This window comes from Hemicordylus capensis, chromosome 1 (assembly GCF_027244095.1).
Source record: "Hemicordylus capensis ecotype Gifberg chromosome 1, rHemCap1.1.pri, whole genome shotgun sequence".
Classification (NCBI taxonomy): domain Eukaryota; kingdom Metazoa; phylum Chordata; class Lepidosauria; order Squamata; family Cordylidae; genus Hemicordylus; species Hemicordylus capensis.
Window position 1 is genome coordinate 363,080,472 of NC_069657.1, and position 24,919 is coordinate 363,105,390.

At 44.2% G+C, this 24,919-nt stretch overlaps 1 protein-coding gene across 17 annotated transcripts in view; it reads right to left on the bottom strand.

Annotated features, from left to right (window-relative positions):
• SYNE1 (spectrin repeat containing nuclear envelope protein 1) overlaps positions 1 to 24,919 on the bottom strand; it is a 575,028-nt gene that overhangs the window by 540,533 nt on the left and 9,576 nt on the right. For all 17 annotated transcript variants that reach the window (XM_053292895.1, XM_053292839.1, XM_053292877.1 and 14 more), the window contains exon 2: positions 14,120 to 14,390. In XM_053292895.1, the coding sequence (XP_053148870.1) occupies positions 14,120 to 14,186 (67 nt within the window). In that variant the 5' untranslated portion in view covers positions 14,187 to 14,390. The remainder of the gene's footprint in view (positions 1 to 14,119; positions 14,391 to 24,919) is intronic.

The following is a 24,919-nucleotide window of genomic DNA, read 5'->3' on the forward strand; positions in this document are numbered from 1 at the left end:
TTCTTTTCTCCCTGTATTGCTTCTGCAAACGCATGTCCAGCAGAGCTTTTTAGGGTTGTGAGGGGGCAAGTAGGACCCCCTGCTCCCTTGAATCAAAATTTGGATCCATCAGTTGCCCGCTGTGATGCTTTTAATGAGTTTTTCGTGGACAAAATCTGATATTCAGGCCGATTTAGACTTCGACTCCACAGTTAGCACAGTATCAGAAGCAGAGGTATCCAGCAACTCCTCTTGTGTGGTTAAACTGGATCAGTTCCAGTTTGTGACTCCTAAGGATGTGGACAAGCTGCTTGGAATGGTGCATCATACCACCTGTCTACTTGATCCTTGCCCGATGTGGCTTACACTATCTGGAAGGGAGGTTGTTGTGGAGGGCCTGGTGGCAATTATCAATGCCTCTCTGAGGGACGGCAGGATGCCCATCCTTGTTTAAAGGAGGCAATTATTAGACCTGTCCTTAAGAAGTCTACTTTGGATCCCGCAGAGTTTAATACCTATAGGCCTGTCTCCAACCTCCCATGGTTGGGTAAGGTGAATGAGAAGGTGGTGGCCTCTCAGTTCCTGGTGGTCTTGGAGAAAACTGATTATCTAGACCCATTTCAAACTGGTTTTTGGGCGGGCTACGGGGTAGATGATATCCAATTAGGACTTGACAGAGGAAGTGTGACTCTGTTGGTCCTTTTGGATCTCTCAGCGGCTTTCGATACTATTGCCCATAGTATCCTTCTGGAACGTCTGAGGGAGTTGGGTGTAGGAGGCATTGCTTTGCAATGGTTCCACTCCTATCTCTCCGGCAGATTCCAGATGGTGTCGCTTGGAGACTGTTGCTCTTCAAAATTTGAGCTTTTATATGGGTCCCTCAGGGCTCCATATTGTCTCCAATGCTTTTTAACATCTACATGAAACTGCTGGGAGAGATCATTCAGGGATTTGGTGCTGGGTGTACGCTGATGACACCCAAATCTATTTCTCCATGTCAGCTTCATCAAGAGAAGGCATATCCTCCCTGAATGCCTGCCTGGAGACAGTAATGGGCTGGATGAGGGATAACAAACTGAGACTGAATCCAGACAAGACAGAAGTACTTGTGCGGGGTCGTTACTTGGGAAGCGATATTGATCTGCCTGTTCTGGATGGGGTCACACTTCCTCAGAAGGAACAGGTACGCAGTCTGGGAGTGCTCTTGGATTCACACCTCTCCCTGGTTTCTCAGGTTGAGGCAGTGGCCAAAAGTGCTTTTTATCAGCTTCGGTTGATACGCCAGCTGCGTCCGTTTCTTGAGATTGATGACCTCAAACAGTAGTACATTTGCTGGTAACCTCCAGACTTGATTACTGCAATGCGCTCTATGTGGGGCTGCCTTTGTACGTAGTCCTGAAACTACAATTAGTACAGAACGCGGCGGCCAGGTTGGTCTCTGGGTCACCTCGAAGAAACCATATTACTCCTATATTACCGGAGTTACACTGGCTGCCAATAGGTTTCTGGGCAAAATACAAAGTGCTGTTTATAACCTATAAAGCCCCAAACATCTTAGGCCCACGGTATTTAAGAGAGCGTCTTCTTCTGCACGATCCCCATCGTCCACTGCATTCAACAGGGGAGGCCCATCTCTGGCTATCTTCAAGTCGTTTGGTGGCCACTCAGGGACAGGCCTTCTCAGTTGTTGCTCCGAGACTTTGGAATACACTTCCTGTTGACATAAGACTCTCCCCATCTCTAGCGGTTTTTAAAAGAGCTTTGAAGACTCATCTTTTTAACCAGGCCTTTTAACTTTTAACTTTTGTAATTTTAAATACTGTAAATTGTTTTTGTTTTTAGGCAGCTTTTTGGCATTTTAATTGATTTTAATGTTTTGTGCTTTTGTATTGTTTTATTATTGTGAACCGCCCCGAGAATTTGGTTTGGGGCAGTATAGAAATGTATTAAATAAATACATAAATAAAATATGCTCACCCTTATGTTTTGTGTTTATTCCTTGAATACACATTATTTGTTTATTGCTTTTTAAAACAAATATGCTATGCAATGTCATTTGATTACTATGTTCAAGCCTTTCACATTCAATGTTAAAGCTGTAATCTCAGCCAAGACATAATAATAAAGTATAACAATTTGAGAGTTTCTGTGCAACTACAAAATAATTTAAGTCTAAAGAATTTTACTAAGGTAATTACAAGCTTATGAATGAGCTGAGTGGCACATATTTCCTGTCCTTGTAGGCCTTTCAAACAATACAGAACTAAAAGTAATTAAGTAAACAAATACTTAAAACTTCATACCTAAAAATGAGTATAATATCTTTTTAATATCTACATGAAACTGCTGGGTGAGGTCATCAGGAGATTTGGTGCTGAATGTTATCAGTATGCTGATGACACCCAAATCTACTTCTCATTTTCATCTTCAGGAAATGGCACTCATTCTCTAAATGCCTGCCTACAGGCAGTAATGGGCCAGATGAAGGATAACAAATTGAAGCTGAATCCAAGCAAGACGAAGGTGCTCTTTGTGGGGGATCGGAATTTAAGAAATGAGTTAGATCTTCCTGTGCTGGATGGGGTTACTCTCCTCCGGAAGGAACAGGTACGCAGCTTGCGAGTGCTCTTGGATCCAGGCCTCACCATGGTATCTCAGGTGGAGGCTATGGCCAGGAGCGCTTTCTGTCAGCTTCGGCTGATTTGACAGCTGCGTCCATTCCTTGAAGAGAACAATCTCAAAACAGTGGTGCATCAGCTGGTAACCTCCAGGCTTGACTACTGCAGTGCACTCTACGTGGGGCTGCCTTTGTACATAGTTTGGAAACTTCAGTTAGTCCAAAATGCGGCAGCCAGATTGGTCTCTGGGGTAACCCGGAGAGACCATATTATGCCTGTTTTAAAACAGTTGCACTGGCTGCCGATATGTTTCCGGGCGAAATACAAAGTGCTGATTATTACCTTTAAAGCTCTGAACGGCCTGGGTCTGGGTTACCTTAGAGAGCACCTTCTTCAGTATGATCCCCATCGCTCACTGAAGTCATCTGGAGAGGTCTGTCTCCAATTATCACCGGTACGTCTGGTGGCGACTTGGAACCGGGCCTTTTCTGTAGCTGCTCCTGGTCTATGGAATGCACTCCTGGCAGATATCTGCAGTTTATGCTCGCTGTCGGCCTTTAAGAGAGCCCTAAAAACCTCTTTGTTTGGCCTGGCCTTCCAAGGCTTCTAAAGTGATGTTGGTTTTTTTTAACAGTATTTTAATTGGTTTAAAATAGTTTTAATCATTTTTAATTGTTTTTATATTGTTATTAGCATTGTGTTTGAATTGTGTGTTTTATATTTTTTAAAAAAGTTGTACACCACCCAGAGTCTCTGGATGGGGTGGTTTATAAATGTTATCATTATCATTATCATTATCATAAAAGTATATGGAGTATTTTTACTTGAGTATATTCCATCATCCATTTGCATAGCACTTTACACACAAAAAGAAGACATGTTATAAGACAGAAACGTTGGTCTTACCATGAAAGGTTATTTTTCACAGCCGAGGAGGCCATCGTCTAATAGTATGGGTTGTGGACTGAGAATGCTCCAAAGACAGGACCAAAATTGAATTGAAGGCATGGCTAGCTTCCTGCCTAGGAGGTGGCAAAAACCCAGTTCTGGGACTAATGTGCTCCAAGAAAAATTTGGAAACAGAACAAACATAGTAAAGAGGAAAAAATGAAAAAATAGGAAAAACATAAAAAGCCTACAAAGCTAATGACCCTTGGAAGTCACTCCCACCCAACAAAAAGGGAGTCCCAGACTAGTGAAAAAATTACACATCCTTGGGTGGGATGGATGACCTCAGCTGTGAAAAAGAACCTTTCACGGTAAGACTAATGTTTGTTTTTCCACAGCCTAGGAGGTCATCCTCCAATAGAATGGGACATACCCAAGCAGAAAAGAGTAGAGGGTGAGCAGAAGAGGGATGTGACTCAGACTATTTGTTGGAGGACTGTGCGGCCAAGGGCAGCCTGTGTAGAATGCAATGAGGAAATTTTATAATGCTTGATGAAAGGTGTAATAGAAGACCATGTGGCCGCCTTGCATATCTCCAACAAGGGAGTATTTGCCAAAAAAGCTGCAGACGTCATCGCGTTGCGGGTGGAATGAACCGTGATGCCACAAAGTATAGGTAGATTGTTGGACTCAGAAGCTAATCAAAGACAAGATTTAATCCAGGTAGATAATGTGTTCTTGGTAACCTTGGCACCTAGGGACGACTGATGGAAGGACACAAACAGGGACTCGGAACCTCTGATGGCCTTGGTTCTATGTAGATAAATCTGTAAGGCAATGCCGAAGATAGAGAGAATGCCAAATCCATTCTTTAGGATGTACTGGCAAAGGGCAGAAAGATGGGAGCACCATGCCCTGTGAACAAAGAAAGGTAGAATTAACTTTGGGCAGAAAGGTAGGGTCAGGCTTCAGGATCACCACATCTGGCTGGAGAGGGCTCTGTACTGGTAACGGAGACCGGTTTAATAGAACTTGAGATACTGTCGTTGAATTGGCAGAATAGGAACATGAAGGTAGGCCTCGGTGAGGCCAGGAAGTCTTGGGCTGATACTGCTTCTTTGATGGTATGGAGAGATTCCATCCAGAATTTTCGCTTATGAATAAAGTGGTTCAGAAGTTCCAGGCTTAGCACTGTCCTCCAAGAACCGTCCTTTTGGGGTACCAAAAATAAGAGTGAATAAACGCCACACCATAATTTGGTCAATGGTACAGATTCAATGGCATTGACCTGGAAAAGATGTTGAATGGCCAGACTCATCCAATGATGTTTGGTCAGCTCCTTGGACTTCAGGGAAATGGTGACGTGGTCTGGAGGATGAAGTTCGAAGCCCAAGGCATAGCCATGGGCGACTGCTAGGAGTAACCAGCTATCTTGCATGGTGGCTTCCCACTGTGGATAAAAGTGGAGAAGTCTGGCTCCTACTGGTGCATAGTCATTGTTTACGGGGGGGGAACTGGGTAGAGGAGGGTGGAAAGGAGCAGGTAGATCGACCTCTGTGTGCACCTCCTCCCCTCTAATGCCACTGGTTGTGCCAGGCGGGACAGTATGTGTTGCTTCTAGTATCTCTGGAGGAAGAAGATGACCCTCGGGGAAAATTCCTGAAGGGATAAAAATTAGGGTCGTTGAACCTCAATGGCCATCTAAATTTTCTATGAGAGTGCTTTTTTTTTCTTATTCTTGGTCTCTATTAGAATAGGATCTAACCAGTGTTCCCTCTAAGGTGCTCACATTTTTTTTGATGTCCGCTCAGTTAATTTTAGATCCCACTCATTTTGGATCAGGAAGGCCCCATAGTGAATGCACATAAGCACACACTGCCAATGCACATACTGCCACCCAGAACAAATTTCATTCCACACAGATGAAAAAAATTAGAGAGAACACTGGATCTAAGGATTGGCCAAAGAGGCAGGTCTCTGAAAAAGGAGTGGATGACAGGTTTATTCTGGATTGATCCACATTCCAATGTTTTAGCCAAAGGGAAAGTCAGACCGCTACTCCTCAGGCCATGGCTTCATGACTGCGTATTGAATGCAGTCTAAACTGGAATCGGCCATGAGGGCCATGGCCTTGGCCAATTTGTTAAGGCCTTGGTGGAATTTGGTAAGCTCAGGTGGTACCAAGGCTGCTAGTTCTTTAATCCAAAGCATAGAGGTTCTGGCAAAAATATAATTCGTGGTGGCAGCCTTTATGACAGTGGCAGAGGAAGTGTGGTTTTTATGTAGGAGGAAACGAGATTTACAATCCTCAGGGGATCTTAATTGTTCATCTCCCTCTTTGACCACCACCAAGGCTGAGACCAACTGGGCCACTGGTGGATCCACTGAAGGAACCTCCAAGAGTGTAGATACGTCCTGGGACAGGGTATAAAGCTTTTTGAGGATAAGACCCACTGACTTGTTAGAGGTGGGAGCAGCCCATTCAGCTAGCATGATGTCCCTAAACCAGGGCTGCTCAACTTCGGCCCTCCTGCAGATGTTGGCCTACAATTCCCATAATCCCAGGCTATTGGCCTCTGTGGCTGGGGATTATGGGAGTTGTAGTTCAAAAACAGCTGGTGGGCCTAAGTTGAGCAGGCCTGCCCTAAACAGAGACGGAAAAGGGACCATAGTAGTCTGTGTAGAGCTGGAAGGAAAAACATTATGATCTAAAAATGATGTGGACAGGGATGTATCTTGAGGAGTAACATCATTAATAGTGCACTTCGCCTTAAATAACATGACTTCAAAATCAGAAGAGAAAAGGCATATGGAGGAGGGAACAGGAGTCTGTGCATTCTCATCAGAAAGTTTCCCCTCTTCTTTCTCAGACAGTGAGGAATTATTATTTTTGTCACTAAGGACCACCTCTCAGTCAGATATGCTAGCATGTGCTGTAAGTAGGTTAGAGAGAGGGGTAGGCGAGACTGCCACAGGTGGAGGATGCAGTACAGTAGGAGAGAGAGGAACAGCATCAGGAGGCAAGGGCAGGGAGCAGGGCATTTGAAAGAGGGAGCCCTTTCAGAAGAAAGAGACCTAGCCCTTCCCTTTCTGTGTGCTGTTCTACAGAGAGGTTGAAAATGGCCCCTTTTCAATGGGCTGTCTCAGAGGGCTAGAGGCTGGTGATGAGGATCTGGAAGGGTGCAATCAGCCCTGGGGATAGGGGGTAGGGCGGGGGGGGGAGGTAGAGAAGGAAGCAAACAGGAGGAGGAGGCGTGAGTTGTGCTTTGATAAGAGAGGAACACTGCCTCGCCGCACAATCTGGAGGAAAGAGGTCTGCCCTTGGAATAGGGGCAATCGGAGGCTGTTTAAGTGGAGTGCTTGGCCTTGCTGGTTCTGCATCTTGCTCTAGAAGGGAGGTGGAGGAGACGTCAGATGCGAGGCGCCCCGGAGGAGAGCGTTCCATGGGGTGCTCCAGAGGGACTTGCCCAGGAGCAGTGACTGGGCAGAGAGGCACAGGAGGGGTGGAGGGAGCTGCAGGAAGTTCGCCTTCCATAGGAGCCTCTCGGCAGGAGCTGTAGATTCAACAGGCATCAACTTCTCCACCAGAGGTAAAATCTCGATCACCTCCTCAAGCGGAGCAAGGGAAGGGATCGGAGGCTGTAACATGATCTCACCCTGACTCGAGGGCTGTAAGGAAGTGTCTGTGGGCTGCAGTAAATGGCAAGGGAGACATTCCTTGCACAAAGCCTGTAGGAGGAGCCGCTCACTCAGTTGCACAGCAGCTGCCAGCGTCAATCATTTCTTTGCAGATGTCCCGGTCTTTTCCTTTTTGTCCCTCTTGTCATCCAAGTGTTTGGATTTCTTTTTTGGCTTTTTATTTAAAAAGTGGGCTACTGAAGGAGGTGCAAAATGCTCACTGTGAAGCAACGTCAAACTGGTATGTTTGTTAGGAGAAGGAGGATCTCGAAAATGAGACTTGCCTCTGCCATCCAAGAGTGGGCCATTGGAGAGAGAGCCCTCTAAAGTGGCACCAGCATGGTAACTCTGCACAAGGCAGTAGAAACCAAAAAACACTGACTGCGACTGAAACAAAAGTAAAAGAGAGCCAATAAGCCAAATAGATATCAGTCAGAATTTAGGTTTTTTTTATAGAATAATCTACTTCCTTCCTACCCTGGCACAATACTAAAATCGGAGCAAAAGGAAGGAGCTCACAAAAGCTAGCTCAATTAAAAAAACAACCACCAGAATTAGGCCAGATAGCAAGAGCAAAAATCGAAGACCTGTTCATGGAGCAAAGACAGGACCGGAACTGTGGTTTTGCCACCTCCCAGGCAGGAAGCTAGCCACGCCTTCAGTTCTATTTTGGTCCTGTCTTTGGAGCATGTTCGGTCCACAACCCATACTATTGGAGGATGACCTCCTCGGGCTGTGGAAAAATGAATAAATAGGGTCTAAGTCATAATGGTGGTTACTTTTTAAAAATATTTTCTCCTCCGGTGAAAATCCCACCACTTGGGTGGTTCTGGGGATGGCAGAGCACTGGAAACAGGAGCAAAAATATCTATCAAGTTGCTCCCTCCCCAACAATGACAATGCTTCCTGCATTCACTCTAAATTTTCTTTGTGGGCATTGGCTATATATAATCTTATGTCATCACATTTATTATAAGCATCCTGGCTGGCTGGGATCACTCAGAGAAAAGAAGGAGGACATTCCAAGGGGAAAGTGGTACTGAAGAGAAACAAGGAGAAAGTGGCACTGAAGAGAAACAACACTGAGAACAGTGAAAAAAAGTGCAGAAAAAGACAAAAGGGGGTTTTCAAGGAACATGTCGTACTAACTAAGACTCCCATTTTCACTCCCTATCCATAGCAAGACCAGTGACAAGATTCAAGTACCTTGCAAGTCAGAATACACAACTAGAGGGCTGTATTTGGTCTGGTAGGTCACAAGCTGGGCAGACCTGACATAGATAGCTCTTTTAAATTTACAGATCCTTTACAATCCTTACACCAATTATGCTCGACATCTGCTAGAGATGAAACTCTTAATTCATGAAGGCCAAAAGAGTCTGCACTGCAGATTGTCTGCTCATCCATAATGCAGGACCACAGCCTAAAAAAAGAATTGTACTCCAGCTCAGCAGAGGTGAAATATTTAACTCCTGCTTGATCTTGCAGCAGAAGCCAGACACTCATAATGTAGAATGAAACCCTTTTTTTTTTAGAGGCAAGGAAGTGAGCAAACAGGAGGCTGTGGATACAGTAAAGAAGCTCCATGTGCCAATTTACTGCCTCCCCCCACTCCCCTTCTGCTAAATTACTCTCATGTATTTAGACATTTCACAAATGTCCATTTTTTAACAAACCTGACGCATAAGCACACTGAATCAGAGATTAACAGCTCCATAGTTACCACAATAGTTGGTCTATAAACATATTATACACCTCCCTCCATGTTCATCATATCAATAGCCAGCAATAATACATAAAATATTGAGAGAATCTAGAAATTTGAAAGGGCACATTTTTGCCACAGATTGAGGCTATTCACACACACACACACACACACACACACACACACACACACGTGCAAAACCAGGCTAAGGGAGCACAGCCTGGTTTGGCATGCACGTGTGAACTGCTGGAATTGGGCATGATGCTGGTAGCACCACGGCAGCAAACCCACCCACAGGGCCATCCTTGAAAACAAGGTTAAGGGAGATGCATTCTGCACCAACTGTAGTTTCCAGACTATGTACAAAAGCAGCCCCACATAGAGCACATTGCAGTAGTCATATCTGGAGGCTACCAGCATATGCACCACTGTGCTAAGGTTGTTTATCTCAAGAAATGGATATAGCTGGCATATCAGCCGAAACTGATAGAAAGCACCTCTGGCCACTGCCTCAACCCGGGACACCAGAGAGAGGCTTGGATCAAGAAGCACCCACAGACTGCACACCTGTTCCTTCTGAGGAAGTGTGACCCCATCCAGAACTGGCAGATCAAAGTCATCTCCTGACCCTGCACAATAAGTACCTCCATGTTACCTGGATTCAGCCTCAGTTTGTTATTCCTCATCCAGCCCATTACCATCTCCAGGCAGGCATTTAGAGAGGTTATGCCTTCTCCTGATGATGTTGACATGGAGAAACAGATTTGAGTGTCATCAGAATACCCTGCACCAAATCTTCTGATGATCTCTCCCAGTGGTTTCATGTAGATGTTAAACAATATTGGAGACAATATGGTGCCCTGCGGGATACCTCTGCATTATGACTTCAGAGAACAATCTAATACTTTTTGTTCAAGATCCAAAAAAGCATGATGCACAAGATAACCACACAGTGCAGCTGAAAACTCCTCTGATGCAGCTGAAACCTCCTCTGTAATAGCTACAGTCCTTGGACCCAAAGAAGCAAACCTTTAAAAAAATGAACACAGCTCTCTCTTTCAAAAGTGGTATTTGAGGCTCCAGCTGAACATGCAGTTTCCACAGGCGTGTAACAACGATCGGGCAAGGGGAGACAGTTGTCTGGGGGCCCCACTGCCTGGAGGGGCCCCCCAGAGGCACCTCACGTGACTCCCCATTGCCCCCTGCCCAGCCCCAAGGCCCCTCAGCCACTTGCCCTGTTCGCCGTCTCTCCAGCTTGTTCTCCTGGCCGGCAATCGAGGCAGCAGGCAAGCTGCGAAGAGCTCCTTTTCTCCCGCCTCTCAGCTGATCGGCGGGTGGGCGGGGCTTCCACGGAGGCCTCGTGTAGGCCTCTGTGAAGCCTGAACTCCAGTAGGGCCCAAGCCAGCCAGGAAGGAGGAGGCAGCCAGAGAGGCCTCCACTGTTCTCTGCAGCAGAAGACCCCCTGCTGCCAGGTAGAGTGTGAACTCCTTTTTGTGGTTACCTTCCTTCCCCCCCCCCCTGGATATATAGGCATCTGCTTGCCATAGGGCTTTGATATCGGGGGGAGGGACTGAGAAGTCTCTGAATATTTATTTTTAAACAGCTTGGAAAATTTGCTGGCTTAAAAAAAACTGTCTAAAAAGTCCTATAAGTGGCTTGTTTCATGGCAGAAAATTACAAAAACTTCTGGAAGAAACAGTATTATATTTATTTTATTCATTCATTCATTCATTCATTTATAAATGCACTTATGTTCAAGTTGTTTTGCAACCCAGAAGGTCTGAGTGAGAACTGTGAAGCATGTCTTGTGCTTTTATTTTATTTTATTTTTCTTGCGTGTGAACTGCTCCCCAATAACTTGCAGGGACTTCAGGGTCAATCTGGCCAACATGTGAATGCAGCACCTCTATTCCAGAGGAGATGTGTGTTAAAGGGCTTTAAAAGCCTCCTATGAAAAACCTCCTGGAATCGAATTTGACTGAATTTGTTCAGAATTCTGAGAAAACAAACATAGGCTCACCCTGCATGGTTGAAAGTCTCCTTTGCTAATCTGCAGCAAGGGGTCCATTTTAATCATTCATCTTTCTAGTGTGTTCTAGGCATTAAAAGTAAAACAAATGTATAGTACTCAATGTATATCACTATATATTGTGACGTGTGTGTGTGTGTATTCAGTGAAATGTATTTCCAGGCAGCATACTTATTTTGGAATATCAGACTTAAATCCTTGGGGGCCTGGGGTGTGCGGAGGCCCTGGACTTTGGGGGGGGCCCATTTTAAAATCTTGTCTCTGGGCCCATTCCAACCTTGCTACACCCCTGAGTTTCCATAAGCATGCATAAATCACTTTCTTGGATTAAAACCTTGGAAATCAAAAGAGGTCTGACTGGTGTTTTCGGTAATCCAAATGTGGAACTTCTCCAACAGCATTGCCCCTAGTCATTCTCCATGCCCTCCAAAGCCAAAGTACATCAAGCTTGTTTCCATAAATTGAGTTCCTGCATCAATTTTCCCAATTCTGTAAACGTTTTCCAACAGCCAAAATTAGTTGAACTTAAATGTTTGATAAGAAAAAATTCAACCAAGTACATGTAATGTGGTTTACTATAACCACAGCTTTAATTCTGCTTTTGGTTGCAGTCTATAGGATTGCACAGAAAACTGCCTTTGACCGAGCTGAAACACTAGTTGCCAACACTGACTATATCGTCTACACTGATAGGCAACAACTCTTCAGAGTTTTAAACAGCAGTCTTTTCTTACCCTACCTGGTAATACCCGACGAAGAAACTGCTGCATGCAAAGCATGTGTTCTTCTCTTCTACTGAGCTACAGCCCTATCCCCTCTCAAATGGAATAAGAATTTTAGTTTTGGTTTTGCACTGACTTTGCATTAACAATGATTGCTTATAATAGAAAATATACTATACTGTTCATACTTTACACTATGAAAATCAGAAGGTTAAATCCAGATATTTATAATATAAACAATATTATAATTTCATAGTTTGATATTAAATTTGAATCGCTGTTGAATACATCTCGTGTTTTTCAACGCTACCACCTAACAGGAGTTAAGTCGATCCCAGCAGATCAATATAAATATAAAGGGGCAGCTCTTTCATGCTGACAGGTGAAGTGATGGCCTCAGACAGTGAGCATGCCACCCCCACCACAAGTATCACCCACCTGTCTGGGGCTGCTGCCCTGCCTCACCTTCACTGCCCGTAACTATGGGCTTTGCTCGATTTGTTTCTTTCTACCACTCCCAGCTACGGCACCACCCCCTTGCCTCCCTCACTGGCCCATCCCATGGCCTGATGCTGCCTTCTGCCCTCACTGCCAGCCTTCTGGGGCACACCACATTAGACACTTCAAACATTTGTTCCATAGTGGTGGCACCTCCTTTGACGGCTGGCCCCTCATCACTACTGCGATGCTGTGAATGCAAACGCTAGTGGAGTGCTCTCATTTTTACTCTGCCCCTTGCCCCAGCACTTAATTGTTGCTGCTGCTGGAGGAAAGAGGGAGTAGACGGCACTAATGTTTGCATGCACAGCATTACAACAGCGATAAGAAGTCCTCTGCCAAAAGAGCTTCCGCCAGTGTTCCCTCTAAGGCGCTCAACAGTTTGTTTGTTTTTTAATGTCTGCTCAGATAATTTTAGATCCCACTCAGGTTCAAGCAGGAAGGTCCCACTATGAATGCGCATGCGCACACACTGCCTTGATACTGCCACCCAAAACAAAACCCATTCCACACACAGATTAAAAAAATTAGAAAGAACACTGGCTACCACCACTGCTTGCACTCAGATGGATGCATTTTCCAGTACACCCCAGAAAGCCAGTGGGGAAGAGGGTGGGTGTCTGGGGCAGGAGCTAGGCTTTTAAGGGAGGAAAGCCAGCAAAGGGGCAGGGTCGCATCAGCATGTGCTGCAGTCTAGGGAGCAGGGCTGTTGAGCAGGATGGGAGTGGCTGCTCAATGCCATTCACTTCAAGTCGTGCTGCAAACCCAGGATTGCTAAGTTGTGGACTTAGGGTACTGGAGGCTTTACACACAGGGCTTGTGCCCCAAATCTCCTTCAGAAGAGAGTGTGTGCATTCACATACCAACCAAACTTACCTCCTAAATCCCTTCAAGATTTTTAGACCCACTCCACAAATAAATCTGGTTTTGTGATGCGAATTCTAGCTTATCTCGACGTATGTCCGGGTTTTTAAAATGCTGATTTTGAGCTCCTTTTTCTGAAAATGCAGGAGCAAATGGGAGAGGAACTGATGTAGAATCATTAGCATGATAAGAGGCATACTCTCTTTACAAATGCAGATTTATCTCTGCAGGGAGCTCTTCCCCCCACCCCACCCATTGGCTAGAATGAAAACACTAGCGCCTGCCATGTGGACTTGTTTCAAAAGAAAACGGAGAGCAGAAGAGAGGGGCTGCTTCCTTCAATGCTGCGAGTGTACTTCGAAGTGGCTTCACTCAACGTTTACCCCAAAGCCTGAAGCTAAGTGTGAATAATTCCCTGGAGAAGAACAGCTGACACTTCTTAACTGTGGTACTGACGAACTGCAGTACCAAAACCAACTACTTGCAATTTTAAAGAAACAAATCACAATTGAATGCTAAAAAAAACAAAGCATCCCACAATTGCCATAACCTTTTTCTGTACAAATGATAGAAGGCTTCTAAATGTTTCCAAATGTCTCCATGAGTTCTGGGTAGAGACTCTTGTCTTCATTATAAGTACAGTCACCTTTCCTCTCCTACATGCTTACAGACATGCTTGCAACTTATTAATCTGAAGGCTGCAAGAGATCTGAAATATTTAGAACAGTGCAAAAACATTACTTCATTTGTTGATCTGCTAGCCAAAGAAGGTTATCACACATAACTGGGCAAAAGAACAGAAGCAATTCATAGAAGGTGCATGGCATAGACCAGTGACTGACTTCAGCTCTGAATCTCAGCCAATACCCCTCCTATGCTTCTAAATGATCCTTGTAGAGCAGAATTAGAGAGATTATTATCATAAGCATATTATTAGTGGGTTGCAAACTGAAGATAAAAGTCATCGGCAATTTCATCTGGATTTAAAATGAAACAAAAGAGCACAGGTCCCATTCATTTCAACAACACATCCCCAAAGGTTTCCTGGGGATTAGTCTTAAACCCCTATGCTCCACTGAATTTCAATGACATCTGAAGAAATTAATATAGCAACACTTAGAAGCTCTCAGTCACTTACCTTGGAGCCTCTGCATGACACCAGTAATGTCCCGGGGTGTTCTTGACACCGGTCTTGAGGAGGCCATTGTTGCTGTGCAGCAAAAATCCTTCCGTATGTCAAAAATCCACCTTAAGTTGTAGGTTTTCAATCATTTCTTTTTGCAAAACATTTTTAGTTGCAGCATCATGTGCCAAGCTTTGGTAAATCACTGCAGTTTGTCAATCAACAAAAGTACAGCTCTCTAAAATGACAGTGATTTAGAGCTGCTCTCTTTCAAGAGATCTCAAGTCTGGGGAGAAAAAGAGAGAGAGAAATACAAGACTGGACTTTAGCAAACACCTGCAGTTATTGGTATAAAAATAATTCACCATACAGTCACTAGTTCAGGCATGCAGAAATTCAGTTGCTGGTTGTCCTAGGTGACTAATGACCTAATTCTGTGAGCCACACTGCATCAGAAAAGTAGCACCAAAGCAGAGGCACAAGGACTACTGCACCAGAGCAACACTAAGATGTATGAGATGTTGTGGGCTGACTCTATACTTGATGCCACTGCAGCTGGGCGAGTTAAGATTACTGTCCTAGCAACCACCAATGGAAGAGGCATTTGCCTCACAGAGACATGATTACGGGACTGTGAGGTGAGATGTGGGGAGGGGAACACTTTGAATCTGCTTATCTATAAATCATCTTATGGGTACTTCAGCTACAATGGATTCAGCTTAGTAGGTACAAATCTACCCCTGCTAACTGAGCAAAGAGACATCATTTAAAGTGGTAATTCTCTTATATTGAGCAGGGGGAGGGGAACTGGCCCTATCCAGCCTCAGAACAGCATCCCTCCAGTGGTGTTGCTGGTATCTGCCTTATGTTTCTTTTTAGAATGTGAGCCCTTTGGGGACAGGGGGCTATCTTATCTATATGTTTATTTTTGTATGCAAACTGCTTTGTAAATTTTTGTTGAAGAGCAGTATATAAATATTCGTAATAGTAGTACATTACTGAGAGAGAGAGAGAGAGAGAGAGTGCGCGCGTGCGTGCAGGCCCATCCCTTAAGACAGGGGCGGGGAACCTTGGGCCTCCTGCAGATGTTGGCCTACAATTCCCATAATCCCTACCTATTGGCCGCTGTGGCTGGGGATTATGGGAGCTGTAGTCCAAAAACAGCTGGAGGGCCAAAGTTCCCCACCCCTGCCTTAAGGGGAATATCTTACAGTGCTCACTTGAAGTCTCCCATTCAAATGCAAACCAGGCAGACCTTGCTTAGCAAAGGGGACAATTTATTCTTCCTATAATAAGACCAGCTCTCCTCCCATCCCTTTTATATCAGGGACAGCAGCTGTTTCTCAATAGTGTGATCTGACTATTTTGATACATTATGTTCCAATGGTCACATTAAGGTCTTTCTCAGAAGGGCTGTTCCTTGAGCCTACAAGCCTGAGCTAGGCACAAAATATTTGCATACCCCTAAAACAAAAGCATAAGCTTGAAAAATAAAAAAGGGACATAAAATATATATTGCTCAACTCATCCTAACTGAGTTGGTCTTCAAAAATTAAAAAAAATAGCAACATCTGTCCAAGGGGAAACGTTACTGAAATACTGCATCGTACCAAACTCACATGGTTTGATTAATCGTACCACTATCCATGCTTAGTTATTGGATAGTACCACTATCCAATAGTACCACTATCCATGCTTAGTTATTCACAAAATCTTCATCAGGAGTTTTTTTATTTTTCATCAACAAAGTGTTTTTGATTCATATTATATACTTAGGAGTAATAACGAGTACAGAGACATGTTCTGCAAACCCAGTTGCATCAGATAACTGGCTGCATAGCACGGATGCATATATCATGTGGCAGTAGTAAGATACTGCCAGGTATAATGTTTTTTTCTTGGCACCCAGAGGCAATCATTCATTTCTGAAGGCAGTGCATTTCTGTATCCTTCTAACATCTTACTTTTCAGTGGTGCTAATATTAACTGCTCACGAGTTTAAACATTCAGCAATATAAAATGTATTTGCTCTTGTTACAGAAAAGCATTTTATTTAATTGTCAGCAAGTATTCCCACACAAACAGTGGCAGCATGATTAATATTTTAAGTGATCCAAGCCAGTCATTTATAATAGCACAGGTTAACAACCATAAGAGTTTAGGTGTGATGTGATTAAAATGCATTAACCTGCTTAGCACAGAGCTGTTTATTTAATTGGTATAAAGTGATAGGAGCACCTCTGCCATATATAATTTCTAAACAAGCAAAAAAGATATTATTTGTTCGGTCACACCTATAACCAAAATATGTACACATTTTTTATATTTATAAACAGCCTAAAACCTAAATGTCAAGGTGATGTACGCTATAAAAATCAACACAATTTTAAAATCATAAAATTTTAAAAATAGCTTTAACAAAAACATTTTTAAAATAGTTTTAGTAAAAGGCCTGAGAAAACAAGTGTGTCTTAAGTGATTACTCAAAGGTAGGCAGAAATGGATAAGCTCTTATATTGACAGGGAGCACATTCCAAAGCCCTGGGGCCGCCACAGAGAAGACCCAGTTTCGCACAGTCAAAAGAGCCAGTGCAGCCATAAATGAACCTCCCCATGTGATCTCAGTAAGCAGCAGGCTTCACAAAGTGCCCTCTGAGTCTTAAATACCTGGGACCCAAGCCGTTAAGGGCTTTATAGGTAATAGCCAGCACTTTGTATCTTGCTCAGAAACATATTGGCAGCCAGTGCAGTTCTTTTAAAAGGGATGTTATATGGTCTCCTCAGGACACCACAGAGACCAATCTAGCTGCTGCATTCTGCACCAACTGGAGTTTCTGAACTACATACAAAGGCAGCCCCATGTACAGCACATTACAGAAGGCTAGCCTGAAAAGTTACCAACATATGTACCACTGTTTTGAGGTTGTTTCTATCCACTTCGGCTGATATGTCAACTATGTCCATTTCTGGAGATAAAGCACTCCTGCCCACTGCCTCAATCTCAGGAACTAGAGAGAGCTTTGGGTCCAGGAGAATGTCCAAATTATGTAACTGTTGTTGGTGCTGGTGGAGGGAGTGTAACCCTATCCAGAACAGGCATAACTAAACCCTCTCTTGAGTCCCAACCCCCCACAACCAGTACCTACTACTACAACAGATATTCATATACCGCTCTTCAACCAAAATTCTCAAAGAACTTTGAAAAAAGTCCAACTGACATAGAAAAATACATAAATAAGATTGACCTCCATCTTATTTGGATTCAACCTCAGCTTGTTATCCCTCATTCAGCCCATTACTACCTCCAGGCAGGCGTTTAGGGAAGTTATGCCATTTCCTAATGAAGTAGATATGGAGAAATAGATTAGGGTGTCATCAGCATATTGGTAACACTCTGCCCCAAATCCTCCAATAATCAATCCAAACAATTTCATGTAGGTGTTAAAAAGTATTAGACACAGTATGGAGCTTTGCAGAATCCATACTGAAGAGCAACAGTCTTCAAGAAACCCCATCTGGAATCTGCCTAAGAGGTAGGGTCAGAAATACTGTAAAGCAGTGCCAGCTAATAGCAACTTCCTAAGGCAACCCAGCAGGATACCATGGTTGATGGTACTGAAAGCTGCCAAGAGATCCCAAAGGACCAACAGAGATCACATTCTGTGTTATCTCTTCAGATGGTGCATATGGAGTTTAGGGATGTGCACAAACTGATTTCTGCCGGGAGGCAAGGAGGTCCTTTAAGGGGCAGGGAGGGTGCCCTTACCTGCCCCCCCTCCACCCCCAGCCGACACATGTGTTGTTGACCATTTGCGTGGTGATATTTACCAGGGTTGCAAGGAGGTACACTGCAGCCCCACACCAAAGCTTTTGGGGAGAACACCAGTGGGGAGTGAGCGGGGGGGCAATTAAGGGCACCCTCACTGCTCCTTAAAGGACCCCCCACCTCTGAACTGGCTTGAACGCTGGACTTTTGAACTGGTTCAGCGCTCCAGAAAAGGAGCACTGAACTAGTTTGTGCCCATCCCTAGTGAAGTTCCACTAGTTTGTGCCCATCCCTAGTGAAGTTCCCTAGTTCCACCAGTTGGTCTTTCTATATACTCTGGCAAGTCACCACCAGGAAGTTCCACCAGTAGCAAGATGACAAGTTGCACACTAGGGGCCAATTTGTGGACCAAACTGTTACACAACAAAATGGCATCCAAATGGAAGCTCTGAAGGAAGGATAGAACAGTTCGAAATGAGACCCAAAGAATGACTTTCCATTAAGAATGAAATACAGGTTAGAGCTTATGTGGAGAACTGCTAGTCTATTTCTGTGTTAGGCACTATCTTTTTTTCTTTTCTTTTTTTTTTGAAAAATTCAGAGTTTACAAGAGTAAGAAATGTCTGCCTTGGGGATTTATGATATAAAGACGTCTCTTATATGGAAGCAAATGTTCTGAAATCAGGTACATCTACAAATAATCTACCCTAAAGACTGTTTTCATGAAAGGATCTGAAAGTACCTTGCTACTAGAAGAGTCCACTAGGCAGCCAATACAAACAGAACAAGTCCACTAGAACAGAAACATGCTAAAAATGGGAGATTTTGTAACTATAATAAGTGACAGAAGGAAAGCTTACAAAATTAGAAATGTCACTCACAATCAGGGAAGCTCTTATTTATCTGTTTACATATCCTGCTCTTGGTTTTTCCTCCAGAGAAGCTCAGAGAGACTTATATATATGGTTCCCAGGTGGTGTCCAAATCAGGCAGCTTACAGGAGGAGTAGACAGACCTGCTTAGCCATAGAATTGCTAAGAATTCCTAGAATTGCATAATAGGATTTCATCTCTTGAGTACTCCTATATTCTTATGGAGCGCATATCCTGGACTGCACATACAAATTTCTGAGGATTAGCCATGTTAGTTCGTAACAAGCTAACACAAGAAAGTCTAGCAGCATCTTAAATACATTTATTAGACTATAAGCTTTCATGCATTAGAGCCCACTTCATCAGGGGCATCAAGATGCTGTGGAAAACAGCAGAAGAAAAGTTTGACCACCATATTTTAGGATGACATAATGAATATACGTAAAAACTAAGCTAGTTTGGTAAAGATACATACTATATTATTTTCACATGTTATATCTTGTGTATATTGAAATTTTCAAAGAAAAATAACCCCAATACTGTGATTAAAATAAGAATTAAATTGTTTTCCCTTTAATAAATACAAAATGACTATTTCCTTAAACTCTCAGGATGAAAGGGATCTAAACTAGTCTGTTTCAATTATGTAGAACCAATAAACCAATATTAGCAAAGTTACTACTTATCTTAATTTTCAATTAAAATGATTTTACATCAGGATTGCATACAGTAATTACATTATACACACATCATAGTTTCCCAATGCATTTTTCAGAATTAACCAGTTCAACCAAATGTGGCAAGACTTTAAGCAACATCTAGCCAATTAATTATCTTTCTGAGCTTAAAGTAAGACTCCAAGATTTGTAGAAAATGTTACACTTGTATGTGTGGGGTGGAAATCTAGACATGCCTAAACAAAAGGGAACTAAGCTGCAACAGATGGGCAAGGAAAGAGCATTATCAGGATAGAAAACATTAACAGCACATCCAACAGCCTTAGAAGTGTAAAGAATAATGAAACAATATTCAGTCTTTATTTAAAACATTTGGTATCCCACTTCTCTAAACTCAAGGTGACCCACATACACTCAGACAAAAGAAGATCTCCCACATTAGTCAAACACTTTCTGAAACAGGTGGGTTTCACAATCCTGAAAACGCAGTGAGAGAACTCAAACAGATCATTCAACAACCTCAGTGTAAAGACCCCAATCCTTATAGTCTGCATGTAGTGAAGTGTCCTATATCAGGACCCAACTACAGAATACAGATGGTATAGATGTGGGTTTTCCTGGGGGCTCCTATGTGAGGGGGATCTCTGGCCTCTTGGGCAGGACCTCAGTCCTAAGGAAGACTCCTGGGAGGGCGGGGTTTGCAGCTCCATTCTCCTTGAAACATCTGCCTTCATTCTCCCTCTGAACACTCATGCTGGGAATATGGGGAGGGGGGAGGGGCATCACACGGATCACCTGCCCCCACAGCCTTCCCCTCTCCTCATCACTGGCCAGCCTTTTAAATATCCGGACACAATCCCCACGGGTCTTGTGGGAAGGTGTGCCCCCACCTCATACAAGAACCTCTCCACATTCTAGTTACCCCATTCCTTTGTCTCCTTCCCTGCCCCACCCCACAGCTCTGAACTGGTCCCATCTGCCAACGTGGCTTTCCAGCTGGCTCTTCTTTGGCCCCACCTCCCTGACATGAGTGAAGTTTGGTTTGACTGTCAGCGAGCCATGGCACTGCCAATCCCCCACAATGAGGATCTTGTTGCTACGTGAGCAAAGAGGTACCTTTGGAAGTAGTGGCTCTTTTTAGCAGCATAGTATCTCTCCAGTGGCTGTTGCTGGTGACTCCTTTGTATGAACTATCTTCTCATACCTTTTACTATGTAAGCCACTTTGATAACTTTTGTTGAAAAGCAGGCTATACAAATTTGTAAAATGCCTTCCCCGCAAGAAGCAAGCTTTTGACTCGACAGTCATGTTACCAAATGTTTGCTGCTGATTTTTTTTAAGCGCAAAGTCAAACATTTGTCATTTGAAGGGTTTTAGTGCCTCTTTACAGTCTTCCATGTGATTGTCTTGTGCTTATCCAAGCCAAACCTTGTATTTGTAGTAATGAGCCCTTTCTCATGACCAGTGAGAAAGGGCTACCCCATTTGGGGGGAGGAAGCCCAAAAGCACTTACCTCCCCACACACAAGCAGGCATAAGAATGTAAGAACAGCACTGCTGGATCAGGCCCAAGGCCCATTTAGTCCAGCATCCTGTTTCACACAGTGACCCATCAGATGACACTGGAAGCCTACAGGCAGGAGTTGAGGACATGCCATCTCTCCTGCTGTTACTCTCCTGCAACTGGTACTCAGAGGCATCCTGCCTTTGGGGCTAGAGGTGGCCTATAGCCTTCCGACTACTAGCCGTTGACAGACTCTCCTCCATGAAATTATCCAAACCCATCTTAAAGCCATCCCGGCTGTTGGCTGTCACCACATCTTGTGGCAGAGAATTCCACAAGTTGATTATGCGTTGTGTGAAAAAGTACCTCAGCTTGCTGGTCCTAAATTTTGTTTGTTTGTTTGTCTGTTTAAACTTCTATAATGCCCAAACTCTCGTCTCAAAATTTCATGGCAATCAATTTCATGGGATGACCCCTGGTTCTAGTGTTATGTGAGACGGAGAAGAATTTCTCTCTCTCCACTTTCTCCACACCATGCATGATTTTATAGACCTCTATCATGTCTCCCCTGCAGTCGTCTTTTTTCTAAACTAAAAAGCCGCAGGTGTTGTAGCCTTGCCTCATAAGAAAGGTGCTCTAGGCCCCTGACCATCTTGGTTGCCCTCTTCTGCACCTTTTCCAGTTCTACAATGTCCTTTTTGAGATGTGGTAACCAGAATTGTATGCAGTAATACAGGTGTGGTCGCACCATGGTTTTGTGTAAGAGCACTATAATATTAGCTGTTTTATTTTCAATCCCCTTCCTAATGATCCCTAGCATGGAATTGGCCTTTTCCACAGCTGCCGCACATTGAGTCAACTCTTTCAATGAGCTGTCCACCTTGACCTGTCACTGTCAGCTCAGATCCCATCAACGTATACTTGAAGTTGGGGTTTTTCGTCCTAAAGTGCATCACTTTACACTTGCCAACACTAAACCACATTTGCCATTTTGTCACCCACTCACCAGTTTGAAGAGATCCTTTTGGAGTTCCTCACAATCCGTTTTGGATTTCACTACCTGGAAGAGTTTATCATCATCTGCAAATTTGGCCACCTCACTGCTTACCCCGACTTCTAGATCATTCATTAATACATTAAAAAGCACTGGTCCCAGAACAGATCTCTGGGGGACCCCACTTCTTACTTCCCTCCATTGTGAAAACTCTCCATTTATCCCTACCCTCTAAGGCCTGTCTTTCAACCAGTTAGCAATCCACACTTGTACTTGTCCCCTTATCCCATGACTGCTAAGTTTCCTCAGGAGTCTTTGATAAGGAACTTTGTCAAAAGCTTTTTGGAAGTCCAAGTATACTTTGTCAACTGGATCACCTTGATCCACACACTTGTTGACACTCTCAAAGAACTCCAAAAGATTTGTGAGGCAAGATTTACCTTTGCAGAAGCCATGCTGGTTCTCTCCCAGCAGGGCTTGTTCTTCTGTGTGCTTTACAATTTTATCCTTGAGGATGCTTTCCATCAATTTTCCTGGAACGGACTTTAAGCTAACTGGTCTGTAATTTCCTGGATTGCCCCTGGATCCTTTTTTGAAAATCGGTGTTACATTTGCTACTTTCCAGTCCTCCGGTACAGAGCATGATTGCAGGGATCTATATATTTTATTCTCTTACGGCCGACTGAATAGGGAACTCCATGGAGATGTGAGGATGCATCTGGATGCCTGCTGGAACTCTCCGAGGTCCTGAGAGAGTTCCAACCATTGCCTTAGGAGGGAACAGCAGCAAGGGAGGCAGGCGGGAGAAAGGAGAAAGAAGCAGAATCGGCAGAGTCAGGGGAAAGGAGAAAGAAAGGAGGAAACAGACCCATTGCCTTGGGAGGGAATAGCATCCAAGACAGCAAGACACCAGGCATCCACCCTCAAGCCGCCTGAAGGGAAGTACAACCACTTTGGGAGCGGTGCGGGCAGGAGATAAATAATGGCAGCAGCGGTGAGAGAGCAGAGGAGAATGGGCCAGAAGGCAGGGGGCGAGGAGACTGAGGCAGAAGGGGGCGAGGGGGAAAGGAGCAGGCGGGTGAGAAATAATGGTGGCCGAGCAGGTGGGCGGGAGATAAATAATGACAGCGGCGAGAAAGCAGAAGAGACTGGGGCAGAAGGGGGCGAGGGAGAGCGGAGACTGAGCGGCATGGGTGGGAGATAAATAATGGTGGCGGCTGCAGTGAGAAAGCAGAGGAGACAGGGGCAGAAGGGGGATGGGGAAGTGGAGACAGAGGCAGAAGGGGGGAGTGTACTACCGCACAGATGCTCTGTGCGGGTTCAGCTAGTAAGTTATATATTTTAGTGAGGTCAGCAATTTCACATTTGAGTTTTTTGAGGACTCTTGGATGGATGCCATCTGGCACTGGTGATTTGCTAGTTTTCAGTTTTTCCAGACAGTTTAGAACATCATCTCTTGCCACTTCCTTCTGACTCAGTTCTTTAGCCTCCATCCCCAAAAAGCCTGGTTTAGGAAAAGTTTTAGCTTCTCTGCAGCCTCCATATCCTCCTTAATAATCCCTTTCACTCCCTCATTGTCTAATGGTCCAAGCGCCTCCCTGGCAGGTTTCCTGCTTCTGATGTATTTAAAGAAGTTTTTGTTATTCCCCTTGTTGCTTTTAGCTAAATGTTCCTCAAACTCTCTTTTTGCCTCCATTAGTGTCACTTTGCATATCTTTTGCCAGAGTTTGTGTTCCTTTCTGTTCTCTTCATTGGACAGGCTTTCCAGTTTCAGAAGGAAGTCTTCTTCCCTTTTATGGTTTCCTTGACGTTACTTGTTAGCCATGCTGGCATCATCCTGGACTTAGTGGTACCTTTCCTCCTTTTGGGTATACAAGCTAACTGGGCTTCTAGTATTGTGGTTTTGAGTAAACTCCATGCATTCTGGAGTGAAGTGACTCTACTGATTTTCCCTCTCAGCTTTCTTTCCACCATACTCCTCACTTTGGAGAAGTTTCCTCTTCTGAAATTCAAAGTGTCTGTGTTAGACTTCCTTGCCGATTCTCTCCTGACATGTATGTATGGTCACTGTTCCCTAAAGGGTTGATGACGCTGACATCACGCACCAGGTTCTGAGTGCCACTCAGGATTAAGTCCAAGGTCGCCTTCTCTCTGGTTGGTTCCAAGACCAATTGTTCTAGGGCACAGTCATTCTAGTTTTATTCTATTCTATCATTCTAGTTCTGTTCTAGGGCACAGGCTGCCTTCCTTGGGTGGGCAGATGAGCACCGGCTCCTGCTGGTAGCACCAAAGGTCGGGTTGCCGGGACACACACCCCTGCATTGCCCCCCCCAGAGCTCAAATAATGCACCGTGCAAGTGTGCGATGCATTATGGGGTTTCCTCCTCTCTTCCCTGAGTCTGCCAGCCGTGGCTGCTTGATAGCTCAAATGCGGTTAGAAGAGCGCTTGATCTCCTAACCTCATTTTGAGGGGAGGCTTCATAGGCTGGGCTCCCTTCGCCTGGTTTTGCACTCACTTGTGAATAGCCTCACAATGTAATGGAAGCAATCATGTGAATTGTGGTTGTGCAGCATCCACCCAGGTGCTTTACACAGGATGGCCACAAATTTATCAATGCCTGATTTAGAGTATAAAGGAAATTATGGCCATTCCATGAACTTCATCATGTGAATGTCTAGTCCATACAACCACTTTGTATCCCCGCTGACAGCCACCAGATGATGGGTATGCACTAATACAAGATCATAAACACAATGAAATCCTTAAATGTAATAAATAATTCTTATGTGTTGCATTTCTTCCATCATGCAACTCCATGAGGTAAAGTGAGGGAAATAAGTATTTGATCCCCTGCTGATTTTGTCCGTTTGCCCTCTGACACAGAAATGACCAGGCTATAATTGGAATGGTAGGTTTATTGTAGCTGTGAGAGACAGAACAACAACAAACAAACCCTCAAAAGCCCAGTGCCCAAAAGTCAGCGATGAATTTGCATTGTAGTG